The sequence below is a fragment of the Mus caroli genome, chromosome 11, assembly GCF_900094665.2.
Source record: "Mus caroli chromosome 11, CAROLI_EIJ_v1.1, whole genome shotgun sequence".
Taxonomy (NCBI): domain Eukaryota; kingdom Metazoa; phylum Chordata; class Mammalia; order Rodentia; family Muridae; genus Mus; species Mus caroli.
The window spans coordinates 41,721,411-41,736,331 of NC_034580.1; the positions used below are offsets into that span (position 1 = coordinate 41,721,411).

The 14,921-nt window shown below is 40.9% G+C and overlaps 1 protein-coding gene across 1 annotated transcript in view; it reads left to right on the forward strand.

Annotated features, from left to right (window-relative positions):
* The window catches only part of LOC110306130 (hepatitis A virus cellular receptor 1 homolog), a 12,157-nt gene extending 5,382 nt beyond the window's left edge, over positions 1 to 6,775 (forward strand). Inside the window, exons 2-4 of the mRNA XM_029483874.1 lie at positions 1,913 to 2,002; positions 3,712 to 3,748; positions 5,436 to 6,775. Of these exons, the coding sequence (XP_029339734.1) occupies positions 1,913 to 2,002; positions 3,712 to 3,748; positions 5,436 to 5,499 (191 nt within the window). The 3' untranslated portion in view covers positions 5,500 to 6,775. The remainder of the gene's footprint in view (positions 1 to 1,912; positions 2,003 to 3,711; positions 3,749 to 5,435) is intronic.
* Positions 6,776 to 14,921: the final 8,146 nt, after the last annotated feature.

Below are 14,921 nucleotides of genomic sequence, written 5' to 3' on the forward strand. Positions count from 1 at the left end.
AGAGAGAGAGAGAGAGAGAGAGAGATGCTAGGCCTAACCTGGTTTGGATGCATCTTAAAAACAAATTTGCCAGCTTAATATCAGACAGGACAGCATGTGGCACTCTCAAAACTTCCCACTGTCCCTAGCATACAGCTATCTGGGTGGGTTGGCAGTGTTCAGCAGCACCTTAATTCATAAAGAAAAGACATGCCAATGCTATAGTTTGAGATAGAGGAGATTGTGACATTGAATATAGATGGTGGGACCCAGCATTTGTAGGAAGAACTGGGGTCCCAGTGCTGCAGGTTCCTGTGGTACTGGTGTCGGTAAACACAACACATTCTAGTTCATTTGGGCTTTGGTAAGAAAATACCTTAGAATAGACTTTTAAAAAAATGAATGAATAAAATGTAGTGCTGACAATTCTTGAGGCTGGGAGTGCCATTATCAAAGCTCGTGAGCGTCCGTCTGATCAGAGCTCCTGTCGCTGGTGAACTCAGGGTTTTCTCTTGTAAAGGGAGGAACATGCCAGCCCCTCTAGCCCTTTTTATACAGAATCTATTCCCATTCATGAGTGCCATCTCTCTGACTATTGACTTTCCAGTTACCTCCAGCTCTCAGTCTACTGCATTGAGGATTAAACATTAACAAAGAAAGTAATGGAGACACAAACATTCAGATCAGAGCACAACCACAACTGAACTTTCTGTTTGGTTGGTTTTGGTCTCTTGTTTGTTTGTTTGTTTGTTTGGTTGGTTTTTTGGGTGGTTGTTGTCATCACTGACTGGGAAAATGATGAGACATGTAGCTTCCCAGTAAACTATTAGATACTAGCATGCATACCTTTTGACAAGTTATTGAATGCTCCTCACTGCATTCCATAGTGTTGACGCTTATGCATGTACATCTAATTGTTTGGGCATAGGACCTTGACAGTGAACACTGTTTTTTTAGTAGACACAGTCAGCTTTGAATTCACATCTTTTTCCCTGACTTACCATCTCATTTCCTTCCAGAAAACCAGGATTATTTGTGGAAAGTTTTATTATTTCAGGTCCTAAGTTACAAACAGAGGCTAGACTGTAGACATCACCTAAACCTAAACATTGCCTACACCTCCTTGGACGTGCTCCCAGAAGGAGTAAATTATAAGTGGAGAATCATGAAATCTGAGGAGGACTACGAGTCATCCAACATTATTCATGCTGGACGCCAGTAGTTAGGGACGTCCATAGACGTCAACAGGACAGAGTCAAGGCCACCAGAAACCTAATCACAATGGACTATAAAGAGTGTCCTGATAAAGATGGCCACCCTACTTACAGTTTCCACCCACTGACCACTCTATGGAGAGCCCACTGGTGATGTTTTTCCCTTATTACCTTACCTTAAGACCACAAGGTAAGAAGATCTTAGACGAGTCCAATTCTACAGGATTTTTCTAGACTTGTTCTACAGTGAGCTTGAAAATAATCTAAGATACTCAGGAGTGCTTTCCCAAGTCCTGTCTCTACAAATACAAATAGGTTTGCACACTCTCTTGGCTCCTGGGAGAAACAGTCTCTATTTTGGTATGTGTAAAGAACACAGAAGAAACAAAAGGTGAAGTAAGAAAAGAATCTGGATAGGAATTTGTGAGGACTATGTGGGATGGGAAAAGCAGCTCTGGACTGGGAATAGGTGATCCCTTTTAGCATTTGCAAGGACTTGGGTCCTTGGGTTTAGTGTCTGGCAGTACACCTTCCAGCCAAAACAACAAAAAGAAAACCAAACACCTTAAGGCAAATTGGAGCTGTTCATATTAGGCCAAATGGCCATATGCTTTTCGAGCTAATAGTGTTAAGCACACCACATGTGATTATTGATATTATTTGTTTTATTGACTTATTCATCTCACTTGATGCCTCTTCAATTTGCTGTTACTCTCTAGGAAGCAGTTCAGCCAGGACTAAAGGCCTTGCTATTGGACTCTCCATTTTCTTTCTGCTTCTGGTTCTTGTGAGCACATTAGTTATCACAAGTAAGTAATTTTAAGATGGTTACCAATGGTAGGAATAAGTCTGGAGTCTCCTTTATATATGATCACAAATCCAAAAAATGTTTGCAAAGCAAAATGTTTTATTTCTATAGGAGGGTACCATGCCACTTTCTATCCACTGAGCAAGCATACCCTGTGGAGCTCCTACAAGGCCTTTAACTGAAAAAAATCACAGGTTTCCGTGCCTCCCTCTGAGTGCTCAGAGTATCATTGTGCATTCTTTGGAGACTAAACAATTTAAACAGCACAGTTTCGAGGAAGAATGATATCCAGTCATAGATACTGGTGGTTGGAAAATGTTGGGCCCACAGTTGCTCTTGCTTAATGGTATCCTTACACATTTCATTAACTCTGTCTGATAGAAGACAGTACATTTCATGTATATTTGCCAGACCAAGGAACTAGAAGAAGAATTCTCAACCACTCTGACTGCCTTCAAGGAACTCCACTTGCTAAGGAATTTAAATTACCCATGTTTCCTAATCCAAGACATGTTTTATAACCCTTTCTAAATTCCAGCCTATGTGTCAGTACCTGCTAAGCACTGAGATGGTTTCTAACCCTTTGGAAAGACTCAGTGAGTGACCTAGGTTGTGAGCTATTCTGACAGGAGTTCTCTGGAAGAGCAACAAGTGCTCCTAACCAATGAGGGAGGTCTACCAATGGCCATTTTTTAACATTATTTCTTTTACTTTTTGAGATCATAATTATGATATTTTTCCCCCCTCCTTTTTCACTCTAAACTCTCCTATATATCACTCCTTGTTTTTTTTTTTAGAATTTATCACTTCTTTTTACATTAATTGTCACATGTATGTATGTACATGTATATGCACACATATTCCTAAATACAAACTCCACAGTCTGTTTATTGTTCTTTGTATGTATGCTTCCTATCTTTAAGACTTGTTTCACATGACTGGGCAGAAAGTGAGGATTCAGTGTATGCTTGTCAGATGTCAGGATATTTCCCTTTCATGTTTAGAACTTCGTTATTCGTGATGACTAGTTAAACTGGTTCTGTTTGTAAACACCTATAATTCCAGGAATCAGGCTGATGAGGCACAAGGGTCATCACAACTTGTGGGTATCCTGAACTATAATAGTAAGATGATGTCTAATAGAGGGAAATAAATTACAAACAAAAGAAAAGAAAACAAAACACGATACAAATGTATTTCCTGTCATAGCCCAAAGCCATTTTTTCTTTTCTGATGGAAGTTGGTTTCTGAGGATCTGAAGGTCTGTGACAGGAAGTGGAGGGTGAAGAGTAGGTGGTGGCCAAGGAAGGAGCCAAAACCAGAATAATGCTGCTAGTGATAATTTTTAAAGAGTTCTTGATGGAAGGACCGTTAGTAGGGCCTTGTGTCTCTGGTTGCTTGGAGAGTCCATGTTTAGGTTGTTGTCCAGCAACCAATTTACACATCTAGACCTCTTCATTTCTTTCAGTAAAAGACAGTTTACTAATGCCTTTCTGCACGATAGGAATGTTATGTGGGTGAATGCACCAAGCCGTGAGCGAAGGGATATTACCTTTACAGTACAGGGAGGGGACCTCCCAAAGTTACTAGGGAACAACTGAATTAAAAACAAAAGCAATATCCCTGATTAGACTAAGAAAGCACCATGCGTGTTTTTAATGATGTGTTCAATTTTCTTTTCAACTCCTGCCTCCTCTTGTCCAAATTTAGATTACATCCTTATGAAAAAGAGGCCGGGATCTCCAAGGTAAGCTGGCATGGTTTGTGTCAATCGATTTTGAACTTTGTGTCTTCTTGATATTTTTATTCCTTCCTTTTCCCCCTCCTCCTCCTTATTCCCTTCTTCCCTTCTCTTGTTGTCTCTTCCACCTCTTTTTCCTCCTTCCCTCTTCTTGATGGCTCCTCCTCGTTCTCCTCCTCCTCCCCCTCCTGTTCCTCTTCCTCCATCTTCATCTTCTAGGCAGGAAGATAATGCCTGGCGTCCATTGCTCACCTTGAATTCTAAACTGTAGTTTTGATAGCCCCTATCTTGTTACCATGGTGTCCAGTGATGTGTCAGCCATCTGATTTCCCAACCATTCTGTCTGATCTGGTACAGAAGGAGCAGTGCTGAATGATAGATTTTGCTTTTGAAAGCTAAATTGAATGAGTTGGCTTGATTTTCTTTTTCAGTTTTACTTCATAGTTTCCTAATTGAATGCCTATTGGAGTACAAGATTATGAAAATGGTAGATGCCTGCCAGTGAATGGTTATGTTCTTGCACAGCAACCAAACTTGGTTCCTAGGACCCATGGCATAGGGCTCACAACTCCATCTCCAGGCGAATAGCAGATGTCTATGTGCACCTGTATTCATGTGCACAGACACACACACACACACACACAAAACTATATATACATAACTTAAAATAAATCTTTAAAAACAACTAGGGGCACCCATGTTATGCACATGCATAATTCAAGCAAAACACACACACAAAATAATAAATAAATTTTTAAAAATTGAAAAGTCAGAAGGCATGTAAGTTAATATACAGATCCTTTTAGGAGCTTTCTGGCAAGCACTGTGGGAATGATAGGGTGGTGTGGTGGGCTGTGTGAGTGAGCCCCAAGTAGAGCTAGTCTCTGATTGGCTCCTCCGTGAGTTCTAGAAATGCAGCTGATGGTATGGCTAGTGCACAGATACCAACAGCTCTCCCCCAAGATGAAGTTCATTACCTCAAATGCCCCATGTTTTTGTGCATGTGTCATAGTTAAGTGAGTGCCTCACAGGTAATCTTTTTAAAACTGTGTCATAGACCACCACCAGCTCCTTTGAAAAGGCATGGCTTTCTTACATGGTTTTCTACTCCATGCTTAATGTTAGAAGATGTAGATGCTATGCAAATTTCAAAACCACTTTTTTTTTCTTTCAAGAAAGGATTTATATATTGTTGTTGTGGATGGTAGTGTGTATGTGCGTGTGTATGTGTGTGTGTTGTACACACATGCCATGGCATGCATCTGACTCCAGAGATGTCTGTCAGGTCAACAGACACTCCTATCCCTTTCTAAAGTATCACACTCCAAAGCTGTAAACACATGAATATTCTAGTTCTTAACCCAGTTCCAAAATGCATAACTTGATTAGGTAACTCGGTTTGATGTTAACTACCTTTTTGGATATACCATTTTTTTGTGTGTGTTCTATTACATGCACATCCTGAAGGATGTCAGTATGAACTGGCATTTTAAAAGTAATTCTTCCTTGAACGGATGCTTACTAAACAAACTTTTTATGCCCTAGTACCAGAACCCTGTGTGGTGTTGTTCACTGTTATGGTTTTTGTGAATGGGGATTCTGAAATTCTGAGTATATTTCATAAATGAAAGTTCTGCTTAGACCTGAAAGGTGACCTCATATTGTTTTCTTCAACATCTCTCTCCCTCTGCAGCTTGGTAGCATTATGTGTTTCTAAGATCAGAACTTTACTAAATAAAGAGGTTGCATCACCATGAGCACAAGACGACGTCTACAATGTTGAAGACAGTCCTCATATCAAAGCTTGAGTTTTAGGAGAAGACCTCTACGGCATATCACCAGGCTGGACGCCCCTGAAGTGCCAAGACTATTTCCTGTCAGTTCATCTTGAATTCCCACTTTGCAGCTGCAGTGAGTGGATGGACCTCTAGCTGTCTCTTCTCACACTCACTGTTGATATGATGCTGTCTCTCCACACTACAGATCCTTCTTTCAAACACCAACACGTTAACATTTTGGGTGTCCTTTAGGCTCCAAATCTCCTTTATCTGTGAAAGACAATTATTGGTAACTTCTATCCTGGTTACTAAAACCATCCAGCAAAGAGGAATAGGACTTTAAAGGAAAACTAAAATAAAACAAATGTCGGGAGGGTGGGGTTTAATTTGGAAGTACTTCGTGGTTGTGTCTTGTTTATTAAATTGGTGGATGCCATGCAGAAAGAGCTGCAGTGGGCAAGTGAGCTCCCTAGAGATGGCTCCCTGTCCTGCTCAGCTCTAATGGGAGCACTCTGGTGAGGCATGGCCACAAAGACTTCGTCCCAGGATTGCTTCCTGCTACTGATGTGCTTTCTCAGATTTGTCATTGCCATACTCCTCACTTATGTGGCTTGGTGTGAGTGGAGACCAAGAGATCTTCACTGTCTATAGCCTGGTGTAGTTACTGCCTGAGTGATAGCTCACCCTATTGGGCATATTTCCTGCAGATCAACATGAAAATGAACTTTCATGATTTAATGCTGTTTAGATGAATTAATGACTGTACAGAATTCCTTGATTCAAATCATTTTAGGAAGAAAATTTAAGGAGATAATTTTAGCTGCTTTGCCAGGAAGATGTAATAAAGTTAGAATCAAGAATAGCATGTGCCCCCTTCTCATAGAATAGTAAGTAAATATATATATAAGGAATACAATGAGCTTTTATAAATTGCAATAAGAAGAGAAATAGGCTTGGAACAAATTTGTGATCAAGGAAAAACACTCATTCTAGGTCAGATCCAAGGATGAGGCCCCAGGTGTGCACCATGATAATGTGAGGCCATGGGAAACTGTTGCTTTGAACTTACACTCAGCTTATAGAATGAAACACTGCTTTGAATTTACTATGGGCATCCTTCTGTAATTCCCTTTTTCTGTAACATTTTATCTGTGAGGTAATTTTATAAAGAACTTTTGTCTAAGAAGGTATAAAGAGGCTGAGAGAAAAAATAAAGTGTGGTTATTGGGGCTCTGCTCCATCCGCCAAATGTGTATATGTATATGTCTGTCTGTCCAAATGTATGTACATACATATATATATATATATATATATATATATATNGGGGGGGGGGAGTGTATTGGGGACTTTTTGGATAGCATTGGAAATGTAATTGAGGAAAATACCTGAAAAAAAAAAAAGAAAGAAAGGAGTCAATGAAGAAATAAAAGGGGAAGGAAATGAGAGAGCGCAGGACATGGGCTTGTTTGGGGCTATCACGGGTTTCCTTCACAGTTCTACGTTTCTAAATTGTCTTCAGGCCATGTTTATATTTTCATTTATTTCAGGAAGACATAGCATCTTTGTCATAGTGAATCAGTTTGTCACAATCAATAAAATATTTGGTCTTGCTAAGAGTTAACAAGGGCTGCTGTACTGACACCTTCATTGCAGTCCGGTTGTTGAGAAGAGCAGACTGGCAAGAGGGTGTTAATTTCTATTTCAGTCTGAGTGATTCCTGACACCAACATCAGAGACATTCAGCCATGGTAGCCAAAGACAGCAGGGTGCTGGATCTTGGTCCACATTCCCAGTGCTATTCTATAGAGTTCTAGGAAAGGAATAGGTGTCTTGTTAATTCTTTTGGGTGGGGGGAGGGGTCAGATAATTCTGATTTTGCCAATTGGGATTTCCTTCATATGCTCTAAAAGTGTATTGTGTTTAAACTACAGTGTTTTCTTTTTCTTAAATTATCAGCTATTATATATCAAATTGGGGCTTTAGCAATGACATCCATGATTTGTAGATTTTCTATAGATTGTCAAGATCCAGCCTGAGTTCTATAACGGTGTGACCACTAGATGGGGCCACACCCACAATCCTCTCCCACAAACTTCCTGCCTCCTTCCTCCTTCCCACCTGGTGGCTGCAGGGCTCTGAGCCTGTTCTATTATTCTTCAGGCTTCCTAGAGATGCGGGATAGATGTGAAGGTCTGGGAGTCTGTCTGTCCCATTCCCCAAACTTGCTTGCACTCAAGAACATAGTACTAAGTACATTTTGTGAAACCAAATATATGAGACTCATAGAAAATGGCATAAGAACAAGCAAGCCCTAGGCTCTGATCCTAGCACTGAGTACCAACAAGGGTGTAACTTGTTCTGTGTTCCTGTTTCTCTCTCTGTATTTGATATTACCCATTCCTCAATAACCTTGGAATATAGTGGTCATTGTTCATTGCAATGAAATGTTACTCATAAGTCTTTTGGGGAAATTGTTGGGATAGCTCATGGCTAAGAATGTAGGCTGCTCTTGCAGAGGACCTGAGCTGGGTTCCCAGCACTCACAGAAGGCTTATAACTGCCTGTGACTCTAGCTCCAGGGGGTGTGTCACCTCCTTTCTGGACCTGTGGGCACTTGAGCATACTGGCATACAAATACATCTTAAATGACGTAAAAAAAATCTATGAAAATGGAATGCAGAACATAGCAGACTATAACAGAGCATAAGAGAGAGATAAAGAAAGATAAAGGATCTTCAGAGAGAGCAGAAAGAGCAGGCAGGCTTCTTCTTCACATGAAACAGGTACTTTCTTAACAGCAAGTTTTCTTCTTACTTGCAAGGACAGAAGGTATAGCTCAGTTGGTAAAATGGCTTTTGTAGCATCCAGGGATCCCCCAGTGCCACTTACACCTGTAATGGCAGCAGTCCTTGAGAGGTGGAACCAGAAGGATCAGAAGTTTATGGTTTTCCTCAGGTACAAAGTGAGTTCCAGGCTAGGGTGGGATGAAGGAGACCCATTCTCAGGAAGAAAGTTTTTTTAGTTTAATGTTTGTACTTAAGACACCATCATTGTACTCAAGATCCAAATGATCACATCAGCCTCAAACCTCGCCGCACACTTTCATAAGAGTGGTATATAGTCTCACTTCTTGGAGAATAAAATATCATGCACAGAATTGAATATACCCTTTCTCATAACCACAGCCAAGGAGAGCACACTGGGAGATGACCCTTGAGGTTTGTACCGAAAGAAGAGAACGTGTCCCCTATGTCAATGCCTAGCAGGAACTGCACAGGAACAGAAAGCCCCAGTAAACATCTGTGGGTGTCAAAACCAGAGCTAGAACAAGAATGTGGCCCCCAATAAAGCCTGAGAGGTAAGCTGAGGCTGGGTCCTAACTTCGTGCTGGCTGCCCTGCCCAGAGTGTTTGTGTCACCCCTTGATTAGAAAGAAGCAGGGAGAACAGAGAGAGCCATCAGATGTTGTAGCCATGACCTGAAATTCCAGGTTGATGAAGTCGATGCCCTTAGAGCAGGGATTTTCTGTCTAAGGAGAATAGACATTGATGTCATTGCCAGATGAAATGGTGAAAACTGCAGAGACCATCTGGCCTTGAGGCCTTGAGCAGACAGGTCTTAAAGCCCCTCACCCTCAGCGCTATAGAGCTCTCGTTCTAGGACAGCTCAGTCAATGCTTGGTCGAGAGCACTTGGCTAGGATCTAGCAGGCAACATTCTCATGAGCAAATTGAAGAGCACTTGGAAGGTCGAGGAAGCAGGTCCTTGTGAGTTTGAAGTTAGCTTGGTCTATATAGAGAGTAAGTAAGTTAACTTAGCCTAGATAGATAGAGGACACAATAATACCCTATTGTTTGTGTGTGTGTGTGTGTGTGTGTGTGTGTGTGTGTGTGTGTGAGAGAGAGAGAGAGAGAGAGAGAGAGAGAGAGAGAGAGNGAGAGAGAGAGAGAGAGAGAGAGAGAGAGAGAGAGAGAGAGAGAGAGAGAGAGAATATTGCCACTGGGGTAGAGAAGCAGGGTGAAATAAAAAGAACTTTTAGTTTAAAGCTGTATATTTTTAAAGTTTTTTAATTGTTTACTAGTATCAGTGAGAAGGCTGAATTATATGTGCATCCTGTGCATAAATGAGCCCACAGGCTCCATAGTGCCCTTTAGATCTTCTGAAACAGAAGATCTATGCTATGAGTTGTCATGTGGTTGCTGAGAACTTGACCTACTCAACAGGGGCCAGAAGTCCCCTAGGCCCAGAGCCATCTCTCTGCTCTTGAAGCACTAAATGTGTATATCATTTACTGGAAAAGACTCACCAAATATACTAACATACATTAAATGGAAGCTTAAGCTTTTTTATTTTTATTTCCCTCTATGTGTGCTAGCATGTGTTTGTGTTGGTGTGTGTACACACTCATGCAGTTCAGAAGAGGGTATTCAGTATTCTCTTATTTCTCTGCCTACTCCTTTGAGTCCGGATCTCTCCCTGAACCTTAGGCTTTCTCAGAAAATTGGGCTGGGCGGTGGTGGTGCACGCCTTTAATTCCAGCACTTGGGAGGCAGAGGCAGATGGATTTCTGAGTTCAAGGCCAGCCTGGTTTATAAAGTGAGTTCCAGGACAGCCAGGGCTATCCAGAGAAACCTTGTCTCAGAAAACAAAAACAAAAACAAACAAAAAAAAAGAAAACTGGAAGCCATAAAACCACAGCAGTTCCTCTGTATCTTCCCCTTGTTTCAGGGCTAGATCAGATCTTCTTGGTGTGGTGCCTTCTCCATGGATGCTGGGATGCTCAGTCTGGCCGTCATCATTGAGCAGCAACTATGTCTAACTGCTGAGCAATCTCTCAAGCACTATTATTACCCATTACTTTTTAATATGGACAGTAGAAAATTAAAACTGCTTATGGTGTACTGGACAGTGCCAATCTAGAAGTTCAAAGCCATTACACAGATGACTCCTGGGGAGAATGGAAGTGATAAAGGGGAAGGAGAATGAAGAAATCCCAGCCTTGAACTCCACTTGCTTTAATGTTTGCTTTTCTGGCTTCCTGTAGATTCACTTTGCGATGGGGTTTCATGTAACCCAGGAATCTCAAGTCCCTCTGTAGCTGAGGCTGGTCTTAGAGTCTCTGTTAGCTCCAGATCTGCAGCACAGGATTTCATGTTTGTCTTTTGTACTGTATGTTTTATATTTATTTGTTAATATTTCAGTATAGATTAGCATAATCTTTACATGTAATTTATTTATTTATGTATGTGACTGGCCTATATTATCACCCTTGTTGTTTGTTTTGTTTTGTTCTGTTTCTGAGACAAGGTCTTGCTATGTAGACCAGACTGACATCATATTAACAATCTCTTCGCCAAAAACTGAAATTTCACTCATGTTCAACTGAACACAACTAAATATTCAAGCCTAACGAACCAATTCCAGGACTCCCAGTAAGGTACATGACTCTTAACAGTACAATGCCAGTTTATAATTCTTTGTTTTGATCAAGGTTCCACAGCATGTAAACTAATGACATTAGAGGAAACTGGTTGATTTCAGGGACATGTGATGGATATGGCTGCAGGGCCAAATACTTTCAGGAGAAAAAAAAATAACACTAATAAGGGAAAAAAATCTAACAAGATCTGTATCTTCCAAGGCTACTGTCAAGCAATTAGCTTCAGGCAGGCTGCCCTGCCCAGAGTGTCCTGTGACACCTTGACTGGAAAGAAGTAGCAAGAACCATGTGAAATCTCAGATTTCATAGTCTTTCCCTGAAATTCCAGGAAGATAAGGCTGCTACGTGTGTGGCAGGAATTTTTAGCCTAAGGAGGATGGTTGATGTCACTGTTGGAAGAAACAGTGAAAACTGCAGAGACCTTCACTGAGGCCTGGATCAGACGGGTCTTAAAACCCCTCACCGTGAGCACTGGAGCCTTCTGCTACCACAGCTCAGTCAGCACCAGGGCCAGAGAGTTTGAGAAGGTTCTGTGGTGACCTTTAGTATAAGGGAATTAGTCCAGTCTGCAGGGGATGCTGATGTAGAAATCTATTACAGAACCACCATGTGCAAACAGTCGTCCTGGAGCAGCCCGGTTACCTTTAGCTTTTCACTGAAGAGTTTTATGTGCAAGTTCAGTGCACAGCTGAGCAGTATTGACATGGGTATGTCACAGATGGCAGAAAAGAGATGCAGGGATGGTCATAGCAGTGTGGTTTGTAACAGTACATATTTGACAGCATTCTAAATGTCTACCAGTGTGAAAGTAAGCAAATAAATGTGATGTATCCATGATGTAAGACATGAGCCTGATTAATCATCCTAATATAGAATGTTGGATGCCACAGTGCTACTGGGAGAGTCAAGGCACAGATTCATGCATACAGTAGGCATCTGTGTGTGCACACAGATTCATGCACACAGTAGGCTGCTGTGTGTGTATACAAGGTCAGGGAACAGCCATGTGTGAGAATTTGTTAAAGTTTGGGCTCACAGAGGACACAATGGAATGGGAAGTGTTTGAAAAGGGAGCCATGATTTCATACATGTGTTATATGGCTTGACTGCTTTCCTATTTAAATGTGTATATATAAGTACATTGAAAGGAAGTTATGTTAAGCATTTAGAAAGTACCCTGAGTACTTTCAAATGTACACACTTCTTATTTGTCAAGTTTTTGTTGTTGTTGTTGTTCACTTTATTGGGGTGGTTCAGTCACCTCTTCTTTGGCTAATGAACAGAAAACTAGCTCAGATCCCAGATCAATGGGCTATTTTCATGAGCAACCATGCCCATTTTCCTGAATGTCAACTTCCATTAGCCTGTCACTTTATGTCCAAATAAATGATGCACAATTCTCCCCAAGGTTCTGTATGTGAAGAGCCAGGAGCCCAGTATATGGGAGCTGACAGCCATGCCACAGACTCAGCCCCTGACTAATTGAGCTAGAAGCCCTGCAGTTATCTCAAGCCAACCTCAAATTATACAGCCCAGGTTGGGCTGAAACTAATGGTAATCCTCCTGCTTCAGCCTCCTGAATGCTAAGACTGCAGGTGTGATCCAACATACATTACTTGTTTGTTTTGGGAGAAAGTGTCTCATTTGTTCATGACCTCTAACTTGCTTATGTAGCTCCTCTGGCTTTAACTTCTCCATGCTTCTGTTTCCACCTCCCTCCTGACCCCCAGGATAGATAGACATCAGGGGAGGTAACAGTAGTGTAACTGGAGAGCTAAAGAGGTGCCTACACAGAGCTGGCCATTGATTTTCCTTGTCATGCACACAGTTTTCATGTCTTTCATTTAATTGTATCCTGATGATGCTACTACAAAGCTTAAGTAGGGGCCTGGACCTTTTCAATTGCAGAAGGGTTATTTTACAGTCAGAAAGAGAGAGATACAAGGATGGTCATAGTGGTACTATTTGTAATAGCATATGATTGCAAGCAACCTAAATGTCCAACGATGGAGGACCGGGTAACTATATATCCAGGATTATATATATCCAGGATTCAAGCAGTGAGCCTAATTGAACAATCTCATATAGACTGCTGGAAATCACAATGCTATGTAGAAAATCAAGGTGCACAATTATGCATTCAAGCATGGACAGGGAATAGCAGTTTGTGGACATCTTTTAATGTTTGGGCTCTAGGATGCTGAGCTGGGGAATGGGTAAAGTTGGGAGAGGAGTCATGTTTGCATATAACTTTCATGTGTTTTGAATGTGTTATCATAGAGACATGTGTAATTGCGCAGGAATTTAATTTAAATTTCAATATAACACATGAGGAGTTTCAAATATGCAAGCTACTCGTTTTTTATATTTTTCCAGGGAGTTTTATTCACTGGGGGTGGGGGGAGGAGAAAAAGGAGAGGGAGAAGAGGGAGAAGAGAGACAGTGGATTAGGTGATCTTTCTTTTGCTAATAACAGTCTAGAGAGCTGAGCCATTTTTCTGGTCAACAGTGTCCATTTGTCTGAGTGTTTATTCAGTTACCCCAAAGAACTGCTCATAATTCTCTCCAATAGCTGTGATTCTAAAAGTGGAGGCCAAGGACATATGCCACACACAACACAACACAGCACAACACAACACATGGGAAATGAGAGACATTCAAGTTCTTATGTTTCATCTCAGTTCAATGGGGCACACATTTTAGGGAATGAGTGTAGGCTGTCCATGGTAATCTAAAGTCAATGTAGTTCTGACACTGACTCCTTAGTACATGGATTGAAGGTTTAAGTCCTCATTTCTGACCTGTACTTTTTTTTTTTGAGAGATGGCTTCATCATTCAGGTGTTGGGAAAGGCTATGCAAGAGGAACAACAACAACAAAAACAGCAGCTTTAGAACTTGTGGAATGTGGCCCACCCATTATCACAGACACTGTGGGTGTGCCTCAGAGAGGCAGGGCCCAGAGGACTACCCATCCTGAGGACGTCATGCTTCCATGAAACATCGTCTGCTTGCTGCCTTTGCAGTCACCATATCCATCCTAATCTATGTGTTGTATGGAAACCATGGGGGCTCCAGCCACTCACTGGGCAGTATCATCGGCACTCCCGGTAATAGTGATTAATCTTTTTCAAGCAGAGAAATGATTCAACCACCACCCTCAGAAAGAACTTAGAGATGTAGATTGTTGGCAATGACCACCACCCTTATAAAGAATTTGGAGATACAGGTTGTAAGTGCAGATAGGTTAAGATGTTTTTGCTAGTGGCTTTGACTTTGAAAATCTTAGAGAACAATTTGAAGTTTTGAAAGGTACACTCTTAATAACTGAGCTAGGATTTTTTTTTTTTTTTTGAGGTCAGGGAACAAGAACAATGGCAGCCAAGTCACTACGAGCTGACACGCCATTCTTGCTAAAGCTAGGCTGCTGATCAAGGTGATGCATAATTTTTATGCCCATTTTTGCCCTTGACTTCCTGGTATGATTTAATTAAAAATTGCTTATGAGTAGATGTGCATCCTGAGGACATAAAATAAAAATAGCTGGGTTTTTTTATATGTAAAAGTTTAGATTTGTGATTCTTTTAAGATTTTTTTATAAGGTAAGGTTGCTTTTTATGATAAATAGTAAAATAATTTATTCTTTCTTAGTAACCACAAATTGCAGCCTGCCAGGAAGAGAAACTGGCTCATAAAACTACTTTGCTTGCTTACATGCTGGTAATCTATAACAAGTTGCTTAGTTACAAATGTATGTGGGTTCTTGGGAATAATTTTTTTTTTACCTATATTACATAATGTTTATTTATGTGATGGTATTTGAGAACATAATTTTCTACATATACTCATTGTGACTGATCACTTAATAAAAAACTGAATGTAGTCACATTGTGACTTTTGCACTGCTTGAAAGATTTTGCTGGGATGTATAAATTGTGGGTGAAAAAGTAAAGTTGTTGAATCC